Below are 24,948 nucleotides of genomic sequence, written 5' to 3' on the forward strand. Positions count from 1 at the left end.
CTACACAAGCCTAATTACATTTCAAGTATTATTGCTTAATAAGTACCAATGACTTTGTACACCCCATACCATTGAGATGACTAGTCATAATTCTTCAATAACATTCCAGTCAATCCTGGTTTCAATGCATTTTATATTAAAGTGGTTTTGAAGCCATTCTATAGAACGGGAGCCACAATAACTAAACACATTTAGTCCAGGATTCTGTAAGCGTGCAGCCAGGGTCAATTCCACATGTTTTATTCTCACCCCGTGGTTTTTAAAGACTAGTTTGGGCCGAAGTCCACGCTTAGCCTCATTTGGGATAATGCGGTAAGGCAAAGGAAGGTCAAAAATAGCAGCATTTAATCCTCAATCAACTCACCTCCTTCTTTAATAGGTCATTTCAGAGAGCATGCATACGTTTCACTATTTAAATCTCACCCTTGCATGGTTTTCTTAAAAAAATAAAACGAAGACCACCCTTTATTGACCTTCCTTAAAGTGTATTTTTAACCCAAGTACCACGGCCCTCGAACACTGCCAATTTGGACCAGCAAAACAACCTGCACTTGTTTTTAAAGGGGAAACAAGAAAAGGAACCATTAAATCAAAGAAAAAGGAATAATGGGGTCTTAAAAGCAATTGTTATAAATCTATACAATCAGTTCTTCCCATATAATTATTTGCAGAGAGAATTCTCTTTGAATCCACCTATCAGCCCTCAACTCTTTGAAATCTTCTAAACACAGCAGCAGAAACTCTACAGTAAACGGGAGCATCTCAAACCGCTACAAGTTCATCACATAGGATTATTTTAAATTAACACAAAGGACTGCGATCAATGACTAGGCCACTCCCCATTCTTTATTTCCTCTATTATTTCTAAAGAAAAGCATGATCGGTAGAATTATGAGGTTTCATTGACACCGGGGAAACCTTATAATACTTAGGGCACAGAGGGAATTCCAGCTGCTTCCGTAAGTCGCGCTACGCTCTACAGCAACAGAAAGTATCAAGACTTTTCATGATCTTATTTTACAGGAATTACACGTTATAAACACACACCCCCACAGCCATAGCCACTGCAACATATACGGTGGGAATCTTTGATGCTGCTGTTATTTCATGGGTGGCACGACCAGGTCATCAGAAGCAGAGGGGAGCGGTGATGGAGTCCTACCAAAACAGACCCCACACACTGCGCGCCCGGAGGCAAACTAAGTGTCGTGGTCGTAGACGGAGAGACGATCCTCCTCGTTTCCCGGAGTGGAAGCATGTATGCGGTTGACGAGAATCCCGTCAGCTTCTGTTTGGGATGTTTTGGAGAGTTCTTTGGAGAATGCCAGCTTTGGGAGACAGCTACGGTGCTCTTCAGATCAGCAGGACGCAGGGGGAGGGAGGTGTGTGTGTGTGTGTGTGTGTGTGTGTGTGTGTGTGTGTGTGTGTGTGTGTGTGTGTGTGTGTGTGTGTGTGTGTGTGTGTGTGTGTGTGTGTGTGTGTGGAGGGGGGGGGGGGGGACTTCATTACCTTGGGGGGCGTGGCCTTAGAGGTGGTCCCTCGCTCCTTATTTCAAGGTAGACCCCCCCCCACCCCAACACCACCACTCCAGTCTCTTGTGTGCCGTCACTCTCTCCTTCCGACCGCTCTGTTATGTGTGTGCATTCGCCCAGCTCCGTGCACACACTTCAGGCAACGTCTAAAATATTTTAGGAAGGAGACAAAGAACTAGATGAAGCCGACACTATTATTGTTATTATCGTGGGACAAGCGTCGCCGTTCAACCAAAGAGCTTCCGCTCACTGAGTGAATGCAAGACACAGAGTGCCACGAAGGACACATACACTGACCTGTCTCCTGTTTGGCCGTGAGGTCGTCCCTCCCGCCCAGAGGCTTGAGGAGGCCGTTCTCCCTGAAGGCAATGACACGGTCCCTCTCCTCAAGCGGCTGCTGCTGCTCCTCCCCGGGGGGCCGCTGCCTGGAGCCGGGGGGCAGCGTGATCACCTCCTCAAACTCCCCGTTCTCTCTGCCGGGGAGGACCAGAGGGAGGAGTAGATCGGGCGTGGATTAAACTCCCGATTTGTTTTCTGAGTTCCTGCAGCTAGCTTCCCTGCGTTCTAATACCCATACTATTAGTAGTCCAGAAAAAGAGTATGTCCCAATACATAGTATGGGAAGGGCAGTATGCCAAAAATACCAGGATGTTGTACTACATCTGGTTGCGTTTCAAAGTATGCAAGCCAGCATGCTTTTCTGGTCATTCTGCCCCACAATCCATTGTGCAGCAGACGATACGTCCATCGGCTGAGCCCGCGTAGTTGGGTCATCTGGTGGCTCTACATGTGTGGTAAGGTAATCAGTGAAATCCCCTGCAGTATGTCCCATGTCCCAGTCCTCATCACGTACACACAGCATCTACTACAAAAGTGCTGAACGGCCATCCCTCAGAGAACAGGGTTTGAGCGGTCTTTGCTCCTACCTGCCGTCAGGGGGTGTTGAGATGCTGGTGTCAGGAGGGGGGGCCGGAGTGGAGTTGGGGGCCGCGTGGCCGTTGCCGTTTTGATGCTGAGCACTGGGGGCCGTCTCTGGGGAGGGGCTCACTGCTGCGGAAAGGCAACAAATCAAACTCAACATCAATACCTTATTTAGAATACACTTGCTAACAAAATAAAATGTTGGTGCTTTAGATAGTTTAGTTCTAAGCCAACAAATGCGACCGGCACTAACACTATACTTTTGTTACACCTGTTTGTACACCGGTGGTTCTAGAATCAAAAGGAGAGCCAGGAGCTCTGTTTTTAAGAGCCGCGGTGGAAGCTAACAGCCAGGTGGAAGTGGTTACCTGCATCGCCTCCGTTGCTCCGAGGTGTAACTTTCTGGAAAGGTAATGACAAACAAAGGGTCAGTGATTGAGTGTGCTGTGACACATGGCCGTCTCGTTTTGCCATAGAATCGCGGTTTCTCACCTTCTCTGATGGATCTGAACGTCTCGTTCTCTTCATGATCTCCTCGAGGCGCTGGAAGGAGGAGAAGACAAAGGTCATTTCACAGCAATAGAGAATAACATTGAGGTGTGTTGGTGTAGGTTTGTGTACCTTTTTCCTCTCATTGCGCTCGGCTTCCTCTTTCTGGAAATGTTTGTCCCTCTCCTGCTTCAGTCTTTCCCCCTCCTCCTTCTGCCGCGCCTCCTCTTCCACCCTCTATAACACACACACACACACACACACACACACACACACACACACACACACACACACACACACACACACACACACACACACACACACACACACACACACACACACACACACTTTTCAAACAACAGCATTGTAGGAGGAACCAGGTTCATTGAGTTCCGGCGGGCTCTTGCTCCTACCTGTCTCTGGAGTTTCTCCGCCTCCTCCTTCTCCTTCTGAAGTCTCTCCTTCTCGCCTAACCTCTCCTCCTCCTCCTCCTTCAGCTTCCTCTCCTCGGCCTGATTCTGCTCCTCCTCCTCCCTCCTTGCCCGCTCCTCTGCCTTACGACGGGTCATCTCCTCCGTGGCAAGTCTAGGAGGCAAGACACACACACACACACACACACACACATACCTTCTAGAAAGCTGAACCCTCGACTAGTGGTTCGCACCCTATTTTGGGCTGAAGGGAATGATTATGAAAAAAGTTGCAACTGTTTTTAATGAGGATCTTTTGTATATATTCGATTAGAAGCAGTTTTCCCACACAGCATACAAAAAAGTATCACACAAGCAATTGTGTGAAACTATATGGATATAAAATACGCATCGGAGTGGAGCTTTACATATGGACTGTACATGGATGTTATTCTCAAACAATAAAGCAAACGATAAATAATAGCAATCATGTTGTAAACAGGAACAACTTTCAATATTTCCCTTAACTTAGTTACTGGCGTCGCGGTAAACTAAATCAGGAATACGTTTGAAATCCCACAACACATGCGACCTCCACCTCCGACCTCCTACTGAGGTCATAAAAGATCCCAGGGCACTTATCTCAAAGAGTAGGGGTTTCCCCGTTGTCCTGGCCCAACCCGGCTCATTCAATCTGGCCCCCTAATCATCCTCCTGTATAATTGGCTGACTCATTAATTCCCTCGCTCTCCACCACAAGCTGGTGGGTGGTGAGCGTTCTGGCGCAGATTGGCTGCCGTGCATCACCAGAGTGGGTGCTACACACTGGTGGTGGTTAGTGAGGTCCCCCCCTTCACTTTAAAGCGTCTTTGAGTGTCTAGAAAAGCGCTATATAAATTCAATCCATGATTATTATTACCTCTGCTGCTCCTCCTGCTCGCGGCGCTGCTCCTCCTCCCTCTCCCGCTGCTCGCGGGCCAGCCGCCGGTTCTCCGCCAGGATGCGGCTGGCCTCCTCCCGGTCCGTGGTGCCCGCCGAGGCCCTGGGGGCGGCGGGGCTGCCCGCCGCCGCCTCTGAGGGGACACAACCAACCAGGGCCTGTTACACGCAGGTCAGAGGTCGTCTGGGGGGGACACGCTGCCCACCGGGAAAGCCTCTCCGCACTTTCCACTCGGGTGTCATTATTCTGAATCATCAACGGTTCCGATTCGGTATTTTCATTGCTTTGTTTTGTTCTTTTATTGGTTAAAAGTTTAATCTAGCAATCTATCCCATAAGAAAAATGAGACAGAGAATTGAAAGAACTATGAGACTATGAATGATTAATGGTAGTTAAATAACAATGTTAAGTCAAATGACCAATGTTAAGTCAAATGACCAATGTTAAGTCAAATGACCAATGTTAAGTCAAATGACCAATGTTAAGTCAAATGACCAATGTTAAGTCAAATGACCAACGTTAACTTAAATGACCAATGTTAAGTTAAGTGACCAATGTTAAGTTCAGAAGCTGTGGCTCAGAAGGAGGCGACTGGTGAGGAACCGACCAGGGCTGGATGTGACTGGAGGCGGTGCTGTTGGAGCCTGCTCCGGGCTGCTTCTGTTCTGGCCCACCGGCTGAGGCCGAGGCTGGGGTGGGCTTAGCAGCCGGTTCCCCCCCTCAGCCTCCTCCGCTCCTCCTTTCCCGCCTCCAGCGGAGGTCGGGGCAGGGGCGACGGTGATCTCGGGGGTCAGCTTCACCGGACGCATGTTTCCGGGGTCGTCGGCCACAGGGGACTTGATGAGTTTGGGGGTCGGGGGTCGGCCGATGGGTTTCTGTGGCGGTCTGTTTAGGGAGAGGACACATTTCACAAAAGGACAAATGTCTTTTCAAGTCACACTGCATTTGATTGTTGAAATTAGGAAGAGGTTTCGGAACATGAAATTACACAGTGATAGTGTTTAAAAAGGCGTTGTTAGCGAGATTTATAAAAAAAAATAAGCGCTAAATAGCTCTATATCCCAACAGCCATCGCTGTCATTGCAGTGTTTGGTCAGTAGCATGGATCTCCCAATCTCTCCGCTCTGCATAAAATGTTTAGGGTATCCCGTTCCCTCTTTATCCAATCAGGAGAGAGAACGCCACAAAGAGGCGGTCCTCTCTGCACCTTCATTGGCAGGCAGCAGGATTTTAGTGTTGACTGACAATGGCGGAACAGGCGAAGCTACCGACTCCAGGAACGACCAAACACGATACCAATAAAATAAAGCTGCCCGCAAAAAGTCATGCGGATTGGCCTTCGATTCGGTCGGAAAGCAGGTGGTGACGTGGGTGAGATGGAAGTGCAAACAAAAAAAAGCTGGCTGGATATCAGGTAGGCCGGCTTTCATGTGTGTGATTCTCCTACCTGACAGGAGAGGGCGACGTGGCTTTACTCTTCTTCTTCCCTGGGGAGGATGAGCGTTTCCTAGGGGCCACGGACAGAGTAGGAGCCAGCGGAAGAGTCAGGTTGCTCCAGGACTTCCTGGTGAAGTCACCCTCCTTGTGCTGCTGCGAACGACCAGCGGCAGAACAGGGATAGAGGAAGAAGGGAGGAGACAATTGTAAAAATGACAAAACAATAAAATGTTATGCTACCGTGTACCAATACACGTCCAAATATACATGTCATATAGATCATATACACATCTTTAAAATTTTCCATATTTATTCATTTTGTTTCCAGGCAAAGAATAGCCTCCCTTGACACTGTACGGTGACAATTACTGACGGCAGTAAACATTACTATATCAACAGAAGGATGACGCTCAGAGTGTGCAGGAGCAAGCGTCTACTTTACATGTCCGAGTCCATATTTGTTGACAAAGTGCAGGTGCCTTGCCAACAGCTAGGATAGAGTGGCTTGTGCCCGGATTAGCTGACCATCCTCTCTATGACCTGAGCACTGGAGTGACTTCTGTCTCCCAGGCTGCCAGCTCATGCCAAAACCCATGCCGACGTCCAAGACAAGCAGGCATCATAAACGATCATAAAGACTGAAATCAATTGTTAAACATCCTTGCATAGATCAGGCACCACAGCAATACAACACTCTTACACTTGACAGACATCTAGTTGGGCCTCATGTTGAGGGGATTGGACACCAGTGACAATAGGACAGTGTATGTGTCATTAAGGAGTGGTGATGTACTTTCACTGTCTTGTAGGTCTGGGTATGCGTGCATATGTGTGTGTTTATGTGTGAAAGGACACACGGGGTGATGTCGTAGCTTACGAGATGTCCTCTTTTAAATACCTTAATGGTATAAGCTGTAATACACTGGCAGGACAGATGGCCTGTCTAGCAAAGGGAGCGAGCGGCGCATTGGGAGATGGACGACCATGTCCACACTCATCAGCATGTCCCAAAACAGAACAGATTGGGAAAAAAACGAAAACTGCATGACCAAGCATCTCTTGATGAAATATGGCTGTTTGAAGGCAATGCTTTAATGCTACACATCAAGTTTTGAGGAAAACTCAGGATATGTTTGAAGGGAAACTAAACATTGGCCACACTTTCGCTCACACACGCTTGCCTCTGTCTGGGGCAGGCTATCAGACGGATTGCACAAGTAGTAAGAAAGTAAGAAGGTCGTGCAGGTGAGCCCATATGCGTCGCTCCATGTGCGGCAGCCATTTTGTGACACGCTTGTCTTGTTCTCGCTCCGTTTCAGGCAATCACATGGCATAAATCACTTCTGACAATGCATAGGGAAAATATACCTAGCGGCTCCAGGTTCTGTGTTTCCGCCAAAGGAAGGAAGCTGTTCCCACACCTGAAGGGAGCCTTGATAGCGACAGTGAAGAGTGTGGTTCTGAATATCGTTAGCTATGCTAATCTTTGGTGCACTTCTCTCTCTCTCTCTCTCCCTCCCTGATTATGCAATCGCATTGAAACCACACTAAAACAATAGTATAGGCAGAAAAACCACCTTGGTGCTTGGGTGGATCTTAGGAAACTGAAAATGTAATAATAATTCAAACGCAGCCATCTCCCGCTACGACTCTGACCCTATTTAACACAGTCTGTGATGTCCCAGTAGGGTGGGTTGCATTTAATGACTTACAATCTAAAAATAGGATAGCTTCTTAAATTTATCCAACATTCTTAATTGATCCCAGACGGAAAATTCTGGAAATTACCATCACACCTGGGGATGAAAAAGGAGCAAAGCTGAACAAAGCTGGCCTTTTCCAGGCTGACGAGAGCATCCATCCGTCCACACATCAATCTACCTGCATGGCGCCGAGGTTCCTCTTGCAGAAGGGCGGACAGGGGGGCGTCCCGCGGCTGAGGTTGCGGTCGTGGCTGCGGCAGTGGGGCAGTGGCTGGGCCTGCAGGGCCCTGAAGGACATGGGGCCCGTGGGCTGGCAGGACACTGAGCGGGGACACACAGGCAGGGCTGGGGGGTTACGGACACGGGAAGGAGGTCGGGGAGCGGCGGGAGACGGGGGGTTTCCGCGAGGCATTTTCCAGGATGGGAGTGTGAGGGTTAATGCAGACCAATGATGGATAAGAGTGTGAACAGGGAGGAGGATGCACGGATGAGGAGCAGAATGGAGGTATGAAGGATGGGGGAGCAGGATGGAGGAATGGAGGGTATTTAGATGGATGATTAGCAGAAAGAGCAGAAGGAAAAGAGGGGCGGGATTTGGAAGGTTGACAGGAAAGGGACGGGAAAGATGAAAGGAGGAAATCGGGAGGAAAGACAGAAAGATCATTAGAGTTAATTGAAATCTTGTTGAGTGTTTGTTATTGGGGGATACGTGCAGCACCACTAGAGTTTTTGATATGACTGAGAGGTGCAGATCTCGAGGGAAATTAGAAAGTATTTGGGAAAATATGCTGGATGAAAGACTACTAGGTGTATCTCGAAAACCGTAGTATTAATTTAAAACCTAAGTTAAAACCATGCATCAAATATCGTTGATAACCTGTGCCTTTAAATAAACAACATCTTTGGCTGCCCCCGGATACGGGCCCACACAGCATTTGGGGCATGTCTCTTTCACTTCTTAGACAGAGTTCAACAAACTAGTCTTTGAGCTTTTTGAATAGAGAACCATTGTTACGGTTAAATCCCTTCCCATAGAAAAAAAGGAGGTTGGAGTAGAGAGTGACCATAACAGACAGTGGTAAACATAACAATCCACACAGCAAGATAAAGCTTTGAGCATGCAGAGAAACACACGTGCACTAAAGAGCACATGTTTATCCAACACGGGGTATGAATGCGCGAAAGAGCACGTGTTGCTGGCCAAAGGCAGAGGGCAGACAAAACATGGCTCGAAAAGTGGAAATGGGTCAGAGATGCTGGGGCGACAGAGAAAGAGAGAAGGAGCCAGCAGTTCTGTCTCCCAGCCAACTGTCAAACCACAGTGGTTCCATGATCATCTGCATCACACAAAGCCAACGCTATGGCCTAGACTGTTGGAGGTAACCATGACTGTCCTAGATTAAATAATACATTTACATTGCATAAAATGTCCGACATGGATTTATCTTAGTTTTTTAAGGCCACCGTTGGTTGCATGATGGTCTGCAGTGCAGGTTACGTTATTTCCAGCATGCAACCCTGCATCGACATCGACTGTGTGAACGTTGTCAATTGCAATTGGGCACCTTGCACAGTTGCTATGGTAACAGCAGGGGGAGAAGGCGCCCCAAAAAGGGGGAAAACTTCCTTAACAGTTCACTTGTTTAGGCCTCTGATTTAAGGTTGTGTAAGACGGAGTGTGTGTGGGTGGGTGTGTGTGTGTGCGTGCGTGCGTGCGTTTACACCCTATATGTTCCAGATACAGGCTGGTAACTTAAGTACAAGTCAGCGTAATGCTTTTTAAATCAGGCTTAGTCTGATCACCCAGACTCCAGGTTTCTCTGGTTTCAAAAGTTCAAGGTACACATTCTTGCACTCGTACCTTCTCTACTACAACACAAGTTTCAGCTAAGGTGATTCACAGTTTCAATGAACATGCCTTTGTCATGGCTCTAGATAAAAGCATCTTTTGACAGGTAGAAAGGAAAACGACAGGGGTCTGTTAGAGGATTGTGCGTGTGAGGTTGTGTGTGTGTGTGTTTGTGTGTGTTACCTGTTAGCTCCTTGGCCAGGCTGGCTGTGCTGCGGCTCCGTGCCAGGTAGGAGTGTGTGGGCTGCTGCAGGCGGTTCACCATCATGTTCTCCCATGGCGACAGAGGCATGTGACGGAGACCTACACACACACACACACACACACACACACACACACACACACACACACACACACACACACACACACACACACACACACACACACACACACACACACACACACACACACACACATTTTGATAAGTATTTGAAGAAGCACTTCTATAACTTATACATGTGCCTCTCAGCAGACCATGCAGAAATAATAGATAATAGACAGCTGCCAAGGCACATGCCTTGCCGCTCGCCATGAACGGGCCGGGCCACATTCACAGCTGCATGCAGTCTGCATGATCACCACAGCCATGAGCAAACAGCCTGAGTTAGACCTCAGACCACGTCAGATACAAACAGGAGGAGGAGGAGGAGGAGTGCAGTCAAATAACACAATGGACACCATGCCAGCGGTGTCCGACAAAACACCAAACACGCCCTACCATTCAGTTTAGGCCTGTGGTAAAGGTTAACGTCACCTGTTCTGCTGACATTTATCTCTTATTCATGTTTGGGTGCTATGCCTGACAACGTAGTACTGTGGTTTATTTCAAATGTATTATGCATTATGATGTATGTTTTATTTATTTAATACTTAAAATGTCTTAAAATGTGGTAGTGTTCAACTGTGGCAACATGTCAACATCTACGTAATATCAATATTATATCATGGATTCAGAGTGGTTTCGAAGCAAAACATTTTGGGTGATCAGGATATTACAAACAGAGCAAAGCGTTCCCAAAAAAAACTAAAGATTAACCAAGAGGATTAGAGAAAGGGGTCATGCTGGAGCCCGGGGAACGACATTCTAACAGAGGCATGCACAGCTCTCTCAAGACATTCACAATCTAACCCTAAACCTGGTAATGCAAAACAATGAATGACCTTTATACCATGCACAGAAAAGGGAATTCCAGATTATCAAAAAATCATGAATAAGAAATCTTATCATGAAGGAACCGAAATTCATTATTCAGCATGTTGGCACGTATGGATCGACTAATAACTAATGACATCCCTACTTTCTTTTCTTAGTTCATGTCCCTTAAAGTGTGTACAGTATGGCATGCCCAGGAAATAAAATGGCATGCCCAGGAAATAAAATACAACGCCATCTCCGCAAACGATAGCTCCACGTTTGCAACACATTTGTGATGTAAACGTTTTCCGCTGTTATCGTTTGACTAATGATTCAGAGTTGGTTATGAGTGATGATGAGGCTAATGTGGATGACATCTTCGACCACAAGCTTCCCAGGCAAAACCTGTGTTTCTGTTGTGGGTGATCTTCCCCTGGTGGAGGCGGAGTTTGGATTGAGAGCTGTTAAGGACAGGAGTGGAGGCTGTCCTCGTTCGCAAGGCTGTGAGTGACAGACGAGACGGCCAAACAGAACACACTGGTATTCACAACACGCAGGCTACTGAGAGCACTGAAGGAGACAAATCCGTTGTTCCATGGTGACTCAATTCTATATTTTTATGAGTTATATTCATTTGACAGGACATGGAACCCTAAATATATAAATTTATAATTATTAATAATTATAACAATTATATTAATATTTCATCAGGTGCTCTACATAATTCACATGAATATAAGTCCTATCAGCGTCATACCAAGGGAGATAACAGTCATATTCATTCTAAGGTGCCGAAAACACAATCAATTCTTATTTTCAGCTGACTTCTTTACACCAATTAAAAAATATGTAATAACATTATATTCCATGTCTGCAAAGTCTGTTTAGCTAGATGCCACTCATCCCTACACACTGAACCTTTAATGATAGCAACAAGTTAGAAGAATGAACCCACACTGCGGATAAAAACACAGTACCTTTGGCTTGGGTCAGACTAGTGTCCTTCCCATGTTTCTCACCTCTGTCTGGCGAGTGCATCAGTGTGGCGGATGAGTGGGACAGGCGCTTCGTTATGATGGGGTCCATGTGCTTTGACAGATTCATGGTGGAGACCGCCCGCCTGTCTGAATCTACACAACACACCACAAACACAACAAGGACTTAGGTTCACACGACCTGAGGGGCACGGACAAAGAGAGAGTGAGGTGGAGGCTGAGGCAGTTTGAGAGGTGGAGGCAAAGAGGTAGGTAGGTAGGGGGGGGGGGGGGGGGAAGAGAGAGAGAGAGAGAGAGAGAGAGAGAGAGAGAGAGAGAGAGAGAGAGAGAGAGAGAGAGAGAGAGAGAGAGAGAGAGAGAGAGAGAGAGAGAGAGAGAGAGAGAGAGAGAGAGAGAGAGAGAGAGAGAGAGAGAGAGAGAGAGAGAGAGAGAGAGAGAGAGAGAGTTAGTGTGTTATCTGTTCTATGAGCTGTGTTTCTTGTTAGATGGGGAAAATGCAGCGATTTCTTAGGACTAATAAAGGACCTGGGGAATTAGGGACAACTTGATTCTATGTTATCTATGCATCGTTCAATATTAACACAAGTATTCACACACTGCATGCTACACAAACCACTGAACGAAAAACACCAACTGGACGGCAATGGTAAAGCCAGCTTCTACAGCTAGCAAACTAGTCGGCTAACCGCTGGCTAACGTGTTTATATATTCACATTGTGAGGCCATTCCATATCTGCGCGAGTGACTGTAAGCACCCTGCAAGTGCTCCAGCCCTGCAAGGTCAAGTTGATATAGGAAAGCTGACTCGACAAATCCTGGACCAGGAGCCAGGAAGAGGGAGGGGAGGAGAGAGAGACAGATAGGAGAATGAGAACAAAATCAAATCACTGAACAAACATTGGTGTGCGGTGGTGAGGGAAACCTTGGCGGGGAAAGAATAAAAAAACAGAATTGGTTCCAAAAGGTAGAAGTAGCCTAAAGTACAACAAATATTCAGGAAATGCCAGTGAGAGTATGAGATAGAGAGAGGTGGAGAAGGGTGTGAATCAGCATTACCAGGGAAGTGCAACTCACTGTACAAACAACAACAAAGAGAAAACTGTCACAGAGCAACACAAAACTACAAAAGGACCACACACATATGCGTCAGGGACTGGCAACCTGACTGGTTTCCATTCATAACACATTATTTGCATTTTTTAACCATGACAGTCAAAGCCTAAATAAACAGCAGTAGTAAAACAGCACCGGTGCCCGGTAGGGTGAAAACAGCCAGTAAGAGTTCATTATAGAGAGAAAGCAGGTGTGTTTAATGCTACACTACACTGCAATGCATCTCATAGGTGCCTCAATAGGTGCCTTCAGGTGTGTTTTGTTAATTAGTTTTATGTGTGTGCTATAGGCGTGTGTTTGCGTGCACATGGTGCATTTGTGCGTGTTTATCTGCATGAGTGCCTGCGTGTGTGTGTGTGTGTGTGTGTGTTTTTGTTTGCATGCACGTTTGTATGTCTGTGTAGTAACTGAGTTTGTGTGCACGCGTGTATCATCTGTGTGTATTACCTGTGTGTATTACCTGTGTGTATTACCTGTGTGTGTGTGTATCACCTGTGTGCATCAACTGTGGTTTCGTGTGTGTGTGCAAACAGGTAATACTACATGTATAACATGTGTGTATTACCTGTGTGTGTGTGTGTGTATCACCTGTGTGCATCACCTGTGTGCATGTGTGTGTAAGGTAATACTACATGTATTACATGTGTGTATTACCTTTGTGTGTTTGTGTGTGTTTGTGACTGTAGTACCGGCCTGCGTGCTGGATGTGTGTGTGTGCATGTCTATATGTGTAGTACCTGCGTGCGTGCTGGGTTTGTGTGTGTGTGTGTGTGTGTGTGTGTGTGTGTGTGTGTGTGTGTGTGTGTGTGTGTGTGTGTGTGTGTGTGTGTGTGTGTGTGTGTGTGTGTGTGTGTGTGTGTGTTACCTGCGTGCGTGCTGGGTGTGTGTGTGGGCAGGGCTCCCCCCCAGGACCAGCGGTTGGGCTTGGGTCTGGTCCTCTGACTCCGCTCCGAGGTGCGGCGGATCACCGCCTCATGGCGAGCCTATCCCATAATAACCCCACATCACTTTACGGCCTCCATAAAGGAAACGTTATTCAATATTGATCCTCCAGTGTAACTATGATGTGACCGCGGGGTCTGGATGAGATCACCAGCAGGATGGAGGATACGTTACAGTAGTGACGCGGTGGAAACCAGTTCAGCCAGCTATTATGTGCTGAACGTAATCCAGCCCACAAAGGTCAATACGGTTTCAAATACAAAACCTCATAACTTTAATAACATTTCAACATTTAACAGTGTACAAAGTAGCCGTGCTATTTGTGACCACTGGATATGTGTTAAAAATGATTTAAAACATATTTTAGGCAAAAATTATTGCTAACCAATTGATCAATTGTATTGACGAACAACTGAAACAAGGCTGTATAATGATTTTACAGATGGTGACATCTGTTTCCAACACCAATGTTGGTACGTAACACACACACACACACACACACACACACACACACACACACACACACACACACACACACACACACACACACACACACACACACACACACACACACACACACACACACACACACACACACACACCTGATCTTCCTCTAACTTCTTCCGCCGTTTCTCCTCCACGGCGATGCGTCTCTTGTCCTCCTTGTACCTCTGCTCCTCCTGCCGTCTCCTCCTCTCCTCCAGGTGCTTCTCGTACTGCTGCCGGGCGCGCTCCTCGCGCTCCTGCCACTCGGCCTCCCGCAGTGCTGAAACACACACACGCACACAAACACACGCACACACACACACACATTAAGAACATATGCAGAGGTTCTATGGAGTTGAATGAAGTTAGTCAAGAATGACCACAGCTATCAAAAGGCATTCAAGGAGGTTTATTCAATAAACAAAAAGATACACAAACTGGTTTGTGTAGAAGTAACCGCTGTGAAAGCTGGAGGTCATACAACCTTGCCTAAACTCTCGACACAAAGACACACTAAAACAGACACGTGCAGAATACACACCATTTTGTTTCTCTTGCAGTTCGCGGCGTTCTCGGGCCAGCTTCTGTCTCTCATCGATCTTGTTGTAAAGCAGAGAGTCTGCACAGCGTAACACAAAGGGAAACGGGTGAGGCAATGAAACGATTCCACTCAATCACTCGTGCAATGGCCATGAATGGGATTTGATTAAATCACGGCAGAACGAAAATGATTAGGTTAGGGGCCATCTGCACAGAATATCAAAACATAAATATATACACTACGTCATGATATGCTTATGAATGGATCCAGTTCAATAAGTCCAACTGAGAGCCTATGGGGTTGTTTGCGTTATCATTATGGTTAAATCATACACCAAATGATCATCAAATGTATTAATAGTTGGGACAGGCCAATAACGGTATCTTTAATTAACAAGAATGAAACACCAATCAAAGTCTATAACCGATAACACAGAGCATACTAAACAACCATCTCGAGACGGCCCCCCCCCCTCTGCGTTCCTTCTTGTGGTTTCTCCCTTGATAATCATGGGAGCATGCACCTTGTGGGGGCTAGGTGGAGGGGGTGTCATGTATAATGGCCCGTGAAGCCCTTTGAGACGGTTGCTCTGATTGAACGCTATCCAAATCAAACGCTCTTGGATTGTGACCAGGTCCAACTAACTCTGAAAGCCACTCTGAAGGAAGGGCTGCGGTGTGGGGAGCCCACCTGCTCTGTAGGCCGTGCTGCCCTGGGGGCTGCTGCTGCTGCCGGCCGTGCTGAGGGTGACGGTGTACGTCTGTCCCGAGACGGAGGAGATCCCCCTGGAGGTGGAGGACGCTGCGCCCTCCTCCGCTGTGCCCTGGGAGGAAGACGCTGCAGGGAGGGGGGAGAAGAGAGAGAGAGAGAGAGAGAGAGAGAGAGAGAGAGAGAGAGAGAGAGAGAGAGAGAGAGAGAGAGAGAGAGAGAGAGAGATCAATAAAGACAGAGAGACAGACCGACAGAAAGAGAAAGAGAGGAACAGAGAGGCAGGAGACAGAAAGACAGGAGAGTTGATAGTCAGCAGGGAGCAGAGAGGAGACAGACGGAGACAGAGAGATCCAAGGTGTTACATTTATGTATGAAAACACAGACAGACAGTCTGTCTGTAATTGGGATAGCTGAAGAGGTTTCCAGGAAGAACACGCACACGCAAACACACACACAAATGAAAGAAAGAAAGCTGGTACTCTCGTTTGCAGACACCAGGATGTGTACAATTTATTTGTAGTAAAACCCAGACACAGACTGACACACACACACACACACACACACACACAACCCACACTAACCCACAGTCAGAAGTCTTAATGGAGGCTTAACAGAATTGAGAACCACAACAGATTGATAGAATACAATACATCCCCCCTGCATAACTAATTGTTTGAATACGAGTTAGTACAGTGATTATTTTTTGCATCATACCAATACACATGCAAATGCAAAACTATATAAAACATCATAATAACTGAACACATTTGAAAGGTGAATGGTAATGACTAAAGATGTCTTGGCTGTATATTTCTTTCAAAAGGTCAGTCAGTATATAATAAACACAACCATCTTGTGTTAGGGGGATAGAAACAGTTATCAACAAACAATAATTAAAACCAACAATTTAAACTTAACTAGCAAAGAGTGTTTTTGCCTTTTTTATTTTGTTAAAGTAATATTTGAAATAACAAGTGTCATTTTGCCTTTAGCCGGTCCTGCTTCTTTATATAACCTCATGTAGCTCAATACGGTCCACTGAGTCCTCCTGACAGCTCATACAAAACCACTTGATAAACGCACTCTGCGCCCAAAGATGACTCAGCACATTTGGGCAATTATTCCCATTAACACTGACGTTGATCTCATTACAGCTGCATGCACTGGCCAACAATAGAACAGCAGTATCAGAGTATATATATTTGACCCCATACATCTCCAGTAACCCAAGATAAATTCAGTGGCTATGCATCTTGGGTGACAGAGGAAGGACAGTCCCCACAGACACCAGACTGTCCTAGAAAAAACTCAAATAATAAAACAGTGACAGATCTTGTGACCCAGATTAGCATTTCACCCATATCTGTATTCCTATTGCAATGGCAACCACATATTACACCATTTTACATCCAGCCCATAGTGTCGCTTCAATGAAACCGGTTTTATGTTTACCCAGGACAACAATAGAGACAATATCTGCAGACTCATCTTTCTTAAAGATAATCATTACCATCTTTGGAAGGAGGCACACTGGGCCCCTTTGTCAACCTAATGAACATACATCTTATTGTCAGTAGGCCCAATTATTCTGCTCTGGCTCTTTGCGGCTCTCTTTGAAACTTATTTTGAGAATTATTGGTCATCTTTACCGCAGGTATATCCTTCAGCAAGGGCCTTTAATAATGAACAGCTGCACATAACAACATTTACCAAAGCAATACAAATACATGCAAAGAAACACAAATAAACCAAAGCTTATTGCATTAACATACAATGTATCGAGCGATGATGTAGTCAGACCATGAGATTAGTTTAGAATAATACTAAAGGCATTTTTGAATGCCTTTAGTTAATTCTGTGAAGGTTACTGCATTCTTCCATTATATCATCAGGGTTAAATTATTATGATAACGTTCCAGATATCAGTGCATTTATCTTGACAGAACTATTCCAGGGTTGAGGTGTTTTTGAATGGAACCAGCTGAAGGGGAACACAGGGTGGTATAACCTTTAGGAAGTTTGGATAATAGCCCAGCAGGAAGGATGGTGTGTAAATATTGAGACAAACAGTGACATCTCAGGTCCCTCCACATTGAGGATGTTTGGAAAATTCTAAGATGGCACATTTATGAGATTGCGGTCATAAGCTATAGATGTTTATTTGATGATCAATTTTAGCAAACATATAATAATTTGATTTTAAAGGGGACCTATTATGCTTTTTCGACTTTTATGACCTATAAACGTTGTTATAATAATTGATAGTCATGTTTAACCATACTAAAGTGTCAAATAATGACGTACATGCATTTCGACGTATTCCCTGCTGACAGTCTGGGGTGGCTGTGCAGAGCGCTAAACACTCGGGACAACGTTTGCGATTCACTTGTTCACATTTCCGGGAAATCATCTACGTAGACGTAGAGGCACTCCTGCCTCGCCCCCATATGCCTGGTCAAATCTGCCCGCTCGCGCGCTTCAAGGAATGTAACCAAACACAACGGAGTTGGGTTGGCAGAAGGGGGGCGAGGGGGCGGAGAAGGACGAAACCGAGCGTTGACAGAGAAGGCTGAAAGCGCCCAGAAGAGAGGAAGAGTTTCCCGAAAATCTACATCGTTTTTTGTGCATGGTTAAACATGACTATCAATCATTATAACAACGTTTATAGGTCATAAAAGTCGAAAAGCATAATAGGTCCCCTTTAAAGATCTCATAGATGTCCATACACAAACGGACTGCCTTATGATTCATAGCCACGAGAAACCCACCCGTAATCACTTAAGTGTGTAAAAGAGTGATGGCTACGTTCAACCTGACATTGATGTTACCGGCAGTCCAAACTATGTCGACCACAGGGGTCGACCATTCAAGGTGACCTCCAGCTTGCATGGAGCAGTTTGAGGTGCGGTGTGGCTCAAGACACGCCAAAACTGACGCCACTAAAGGAGATGAGGATGGAAGCAGCCACCTTCCAATGTACTGCCCGATCTCTACATCTGTTATCTGGGGTGGCAGTGTGGAAAGTGCCCCCCTGTTCGGCTACTGGATGACCCCTAAACACCCTCGTCGCACCTCACTCCTCCAGCTTGATGCACCAGTATCCCCTCCGTCTGTCAAACACTTCATTTGTTGTTTCATAATTCAGTCTAGATCTAATATACATATTATGCAAATAGATTATGCATATTGTTGGTTTATGACAGGGCGTCCAAACAACCCCAATATACTGCAGGACAAAGTACCGCAGTGTTAGCTGATCACGTAGTCACTGACCAAATCAAACAGTGGATTTGAGGTTATAGTTTACCAGGCTACACTAACTATTACTAATAGAAAAAATTCACAGAGTCTGTTTTTAATTTAATTTGTTATAGTGTTGTAGCAACGTTTGAATAATCAATGGTGGTAAAAACGATAAATCGTATTGTTTTAAGCCGTTACCTGGACACTTAAATCGTGACATGATTCCAAGCGGGGGGGGGGGGGTCGCAGTCCCCTCCGATTGGTCAGATTGGTGGGTCCATATCAAACATGGTGCCCACTAGCGGCATCCTCCCCAGGGGAAGATAAAGTCCAGTAGGGAATCCATAGTGTGGAAGATCACACGCCACAGAAGAAGGAGATAGCCTCCAGCAGTGCCAAGGGACTCCAAAGTGAAAGGGAAAACAGATCGAGAGAGACAAGAGCGGTGAAATCTGTCTCGTGTCCCCAAATGTTGTTGAAACTGGTTTTGTATTTTGTCCAATCTGTGGCTTCTCTCCAACTCCAACCAGCCAGTCCCTTCCTTTACCCTGGGAATGTGTTTATTTGAAAGAGAAAGACACACAGATAGAGAATGGGACAGTGTCGAGAGTGACTCTTTAATCTGCCCAACCGTCTCCTATTTCTAAAGTGTGTGTGTGTGTGTGTGTGTGTGTGTGTGTGTGTGTGTGTGTGTGTGTGTGTGTGTGTGTGTGTGTGTGTGTGTGTGTGTGTGTGTGTGTGTGTGTGTGTGTGTGTGTGTGTGTGTGTCCCATGTAGTACCAGCGGCAGTCAGATTAAATGTTCAGAGTTAGCGATTAGCGCCGGGTTGCACTGGCCTATGGGTAGCAGGCTAACACAGCGGTGGGGGGGTTGCTTCATGCCTATCCTGCGCCCTGAGAGGATTAGCAGGCGCTAATGCTAAGCTAAACGCTAAGCTCCAGCCGGTGAAGGCTAGTGGCCAGAAGCAGGGGTGTCTCTTCCTTCTAGACCCCATGGGAGGCACCCTCGTCCTGGCTAACAGGTAAACAGCGTAAAGGTAAGAGCATGTTAGCCCAAGTCTAATCAAAGACTAGCCTTGGACAATTTCAGTAGACACACGGGCACCCTGAGCCTGGGATGAACTACATTGACCTTAAGTTTGATGCTTTGGGGATAAAACGTTGCATAATTAAGATTATGAAAACGGCAGCTGCCACTGATTATTATGAATAAATAAATAAAAACATTTAATGGAGCTTTGGCATGAGACTTCCGTATCTATCCTGTCTTTAGTCTCCAATGCTCTCCATTATTCATGTTTAAAGTGCTAGGCATACTTCTGTGTTTATGCCCCCTGGGAACACTAGATGGGACTGTAACGGTCCAAAGCAATAACATGAGCCTTGAACTCTGGTTCAGCCTGGTGATGGAAAAAGTTAGGGAGATGAAGGGGAAATTTCTACATGCCATGAGAGCATTTGCATCTTATGATGGGCAAGTTGACACAGCCATGCCCAAATCAACAACTTTATTAAGGATTGTATCAAAGCTGGTGTTTTTTGCCCATAAGGATTAACCCAAGAAGGTTGTCTGAGAGCCAAGACCGAAAGACATCGATGTTCCTGTGTAACAGCACCAAACCGGCTGTACCACCAATAACTCCCTGCTCATTTTATTGATCCTCATCGAATTTCAGGCCAGACAGGAGGACCAGACACTAAACGGTCTGCCAAGAAATAATCCATAACTAATTAGGACTGAACATGAACTTTGTCTGAAAACAAAACTTTTTGCCTCCATCTTAAAAATACATAAATAAGAATAACAATGGCTTACAACCAAGAAATGACACAGTCACACAAATAATTGCTGACTGACAGCTGTGCATAGCCATGCAATACAGCCACACAAACACCCACACACATCAGGGAGGGTGAATCCCATCTCTCTCCCTTGCAGGGTGTCAGACACTTTCCACAAGCCAACACAATTGGACAAGACAGTTGCTTGTCACTACGAACGTCAACAGAGCTCCCTGAAGGCAAATGGATGCCCTCAATGGTGTTTGCAATTACCACTTTGTACAAGTCGAGCAACGTTGAAAAAATTCTCTTGAATTTTCACATGGTTCATCGATTTAAAATAGAAATTACAATAACTCTCTCTGGGCAACTTTGGAAAGTTGTTTGTTCATCCATTTCCCAGAGACCTTAGTTGCCAGCATGTCTGCCAGCCACACACACACAGCAACGACATAAATCTCCATGCATACAAACCACACTACGAGCCAGGACGGCAATGCCAACCCACATCCACCTGTCACTCAATCTCCTCTACCTTTTTTCCTCCTTCTGCGAGCCCCACGCTGCTTCTTGCCCTCCTCTTCCTCCCTGATGGTGAAGAGGGAAGGGATGGCTGAGCGGCTGGCTCCCTTCCTCAGTGTGCTTTTGCCCCGTGGACATCCACCACTTCCTCCTTTTCCTCCTCCTCCTCCCGTTACTTGTCCTTTACTGTCGGGCATCACCTGCCCCCGTCGCTAACCCACTAGCGTGCTGGCTAACTGTGTCACCTAGTCCAGCCCATTCCACCCCGTAGTGTCGGTAGGGGGGTACGATGGAGGCAGGTCACTGGAGGACAGTGCTGGAGGATGACACTGGTGTGGGTTGCAAGGTGGTATCTCTCTCTCTCTCTTTCTCTGCAGGTTATCCCCCCGACCACCACCACTACCTCTTCCCTCCCCCCCCCCCCACAAACAGCCTGGCTCTATCCTCAGCTGCAGTGACTTGGCTGTGCAACAGCTAACGCTAGCTGCAATGCTAACACGGCCGCTACTTGTCAGCCTACGACAGTGTGGCGAGTGGGAGAGAGAGAGAGCGCAAGAGAGGAAGAGAGATAGCGGAAGGAGAGATAGAGGGAGAGGCAGTAGAGAACACTAACAATGATGGAAGTCAATAAGGATGTGTTTGAAGGAGGGGCAGAGAGAAGGAGAGAGAAGAATTATGAAATTGGAGAATTGAAAAGCGGGAGAACGAAAGAAGAGAGACAAAACAAACAAAAAAGGAGCAACTCACTGTGCCGTATCCATACTGACTGTGGTGGTGAGAGAGAGAGGGAGGTACAGAGTGAAACAGCAAGAGAGAGAGAGAAGGAGAGGGCGAGAGACTTGCAGGATGATGAGCCCTGGTGCAAGATGAAAAAACTGTAATCCTGATAACTGGAGTGGAAGTGCGACTGCTGTCCTTCAGTCCCCAAATAAATCCCTCCCTCAATTCAGGGGACACTATTCCTAATCTTTCTCCTACACACTGGTAAAAGTACAGGTCTCTTTTCTTTGCCCTGTGTTTAAACCGAGCTCGATCCCTCGGTCTGCGAATGCAAACTCTGACAAAAACTGACTTGATGCTACTGGCTGTAAGGGTGCAGGCAGGACACACAGACGCAGCCGATTTAAATATTTAGTGGAGATAACGAAAGGGAGAGATGCGATACCAGGAAGGGTAACCCTGATGACAGCAGCACGTGGACCAATGATGTCAGAGACTCTGTGAGGGAGTGAGCGAGCGACCTTGATGCAGAGAGTCTAAGCCAGCAGTTAACACAATGCATTGACAGACACGCGCGTACTACCCCACACACACACCACGCACAGCAAACTAAACAGGTCTAGCTTCTGCTAGTGTCTGTATAAAGTGTTTGTTCACAGGAGAGGTGGCTTCCGACTCCACCCACTTTTAGTGGTGTCAACACTGCAGAGGCTCATTCCCAGCATTGTTTAGTCAATTTGCTTGTGTGTGTATGTGGGGGGGAGGAGGAGGTGTACGTATAGAGATGGAGGCAAGGAGATGTGCTGAACTCTCAGTTTAAGATGCAGAGAGAGAGAGAGAGAGAGAGAGAGAGAGAGAGAGAGAGAGAGAGAGAGAGAGAGAGAGAGAGAGAGAGAGAGAGAGAGAGAGAGAGAGAGAGAGAGAGAGAGAGAGAGAGAGATTTGGCAGACTCTATGGCAGCTTATTCCCCCCCCCCCCCCCCCCCCCAAAGCACACACAGGACCACTATAAAACTAGCTTTCTTTATGCACATTGTGTGCAGTTGTGGTTGCAATGCATGAGTGCATAGCGATTCCTTGCATCACTCTGAAAGTGTACATTGAATGTTTTGCATTCACAAATGGGCTTGAGGATGCTGCATTGCAGAAATATCAAGCATTGGGTAGCCCTGGCATTGCGTATAGCAGAGCTGTGATGTGAAAAAATACATTTTATATAATCCACACTTGAATTTGAACCTTCATATAAAACCAAGGGAAGCCCAGGGCTTTCATGAATGTTTTTTCCAAAACTCATTGCAGAAGCCATTCTAGGACTACACACATTCACAAAAACAGTCAGCCAATCTTTGTTCCCACAGTAGTCTATGGAGTAATACTGTAATCCTACGCTAGAGACTTTAACCCGATAGTCTTGGCTCCACGCCCTTCACACACACACACACACACACACACACACACACACACACACACACACACACACACACACACACACACACACACACACACACACACACACACACACACACACACACACACTTCACCTAAAGAAATCCAGAACAAATTATGTTTGTGGGTACTATTTACAGGATTACATCTTCTCGCCGCAATAGCATAACGTTGCACCAATGGCATGTTTGCCTAATTAATGTAATTAAGTTGTCACTTTTAGAACCTGCCCACAGACATTAACACTCCCATACAGACTATTCGTTCATCACAGTTGATCTCATCAGTGTGGGCAACTTGTTTCACAATCCACAAAGAAATGGACACGAATAACTTCCTTCCTTTCGTTTTACACTCCTCGTTCCAAAGTACATTTTCCCTCTCCCTTCTCTGACCTATAGGACAGCGATTAGGGTGTTGATACGTTGGCAAAGTAGGCCAGCCTACGGCATGTTTGGGTGCATTACTATTGCGTGTCTGTAACACCTTTTGTAATTGCAGCGTTCTAGAGAAGCTTCTGGACCCTTTGTACACACATTCACCTGTCACGTCAGTCCAACCCGATGAATTTGAAGCCCTAGGGGCGTTTTGTAAAGCTGGAAAAATGTCAGCAACAGGTGTCTACTGACAGCTACATCTACAGAAATCCCAATAAAAACAATGCTAAACAAGACAAACTTTTATCAACAGACTCGAAAAACAAGGTTGAATCACTAAATATAAACCACCAGGGACTAGGTTGTGAGTTAATCCTATTCCCGTGACCCGGTTTGCGCTCCTTACACCTAACCTCAACTTCTGGTAAGGATTCAAAGCGAATGAAAAAAGAAAAAAACACCTTCTACTTTGACAATGTTGACCTTATTTGTCCCGAGCTTATACCATCCACAATAGTTCGTCAAGTCAACTTTAATGCTGATAACAACTCACCTTGGGATTCGGCAGGAGATGCGTCGCTGCCGTCCAGGTCCGCCATTTCTCCTGACGTGAGCTGAGATGGATTAGCAGTAGGAAATCGAGTGGACGTAGGAATGGTTCCGGGAATTCTGGCGCCTCCCCGAGGACAGGTGGGGGACTAGATGCTAGAATGTGAACGCAGTTTCTATTTTTGTGGACGTGTGCAGCGCACCTTAGGACAGTACACTATAGCTTCATTTACTGGCTGCTGTGAAGTAAGTTTAATGTTAGATATTAGTTTGATATACCTGCAAAGGCCGTTAAACTCCATTTCACCATGGCGTGTGAGCCAATGACTCCTAATCAATAACCTATATTAGTCCTACCCTGTACAATTACAATTGGGGCATTTGGCAGACGCTTTTAACCAAAGCGACTTACATCGGTTAATACACACATTGACACACCGACGGCAGTCAACCATGTAAGGCGACAACTGCTCTACCTCCTGAGCTAAGCCACAACTTATTATTGGATATTATAACTTCTTTTTATCTGAGTACTTTAATGGAAAATGCATTCCTTCAGTGACTCAATAGCAATAGCAGATATTATTACACTAAACCATAAGACAACTTTTTATTGGATTATTGTTATTCTATTTTTTATAGGCGATCTTCTGGTATCACGATAATCACTGTAGTCGATAATGTTGATAACTGCAATTATGTTACTGTCCCATAGGGGGAGGTGTAGTAGCCCTCTTTATTATCTGATGCAGTTATTTAAATGCACGATACTCCATGACGCATCCGCTTCTCACTTTTCTACATTATCCTGGGGTACAATATCAATGCCTTTACTCGATGGTGTTATCTGTATAAATCGAATTCATAGTGAACTCTAATTATTCATAGCGGCAAATACAGAATGACCAAAAAAAAGAATAAAACAAAGTGAGTTGGTGAAGGAGTAAATGAACACAGGTATAGGTGTTTATTTAGAAATCATCACTTAAGGCAATTATGAAACACTGCATATGAACTAATCGGTGCACCGGAGGGATCTCTCAGCAGTCTACATAGGTTTCAATGCTCCTCGTCATGGCAACCTGAAAAAGTATTTTACTTGCA

The 24,948-nt window shown here is 45.9% G+C and overlaps 1 protein-coding gene across 2 annotated transcripts; it reads right to left on the bottom strand.

Moving 5' to 3' along the window:
* Positions 1-1,583: 1,583 nt before the first annotated feature.
* Positions 1,584-23,956, bottom strand: map7b (microtubule-associated protein 7b). 2 transcript variants are annotated; one of them, XM_056581594.1, is made up of 18 exons: positions 23,849-23,956; positions 15,184-15,330; positions 14,494-14,571; positions 14,069-14,232; positions 13,390-13,507; positions 11,436-11,546; positions 9,465-9,584; positions 7,611-7,753; positions 5,740-5,879; positions 4,900-5,177; positions 4,272-4,425; positions 3,356-3,527; positions 3,075-3,179; positions 2,946-2,996; positions 2,822-2,855; positions 2,459-2,582; positions 1,830-2,005; positions 1,584-1,678 (listed from the first exon to the last, which is right to left on the bottom strand). In XM_056581594.1, the coding sequence occupies exons 1-18, from the start codon at positions 23,892-23,894 to the stop codon at positions 1,668-1,670; spliced, it is 2,172 nt and encodes a 723-aa protein (XP_056437569.1). In that variant the 5' UTR covers positions 23,895-23,956; the 3' UTR covers positions 1,584-1,667. The 2 variants fall into 2 exon arrangements, with proteins under 2 accessions (XP_056437569.1, XP_056437568.1); XM_056581593.1 differs by having other exon boundaries at positions 5,740-5,882.
* Positions 23,957-24,948: the final 992 nt, after the last annotated feature.

This window comes from Gadus chalcogrammus, chromosome 21, assembly GCF_026213295.1.
Source record: "Gadus chalcogrammus isolate NIFS_2021 chromosome 21, NIFS_Gcha_1.0, whole genome shotgun sequence".
In the NCBI taxonomy this organism is placed as follows: Eukaryota; Metazoa; Chordata; class Actinopteri; order Gadiformes; family Gadidae; genus Gadus; species Gadus chalcogrammus.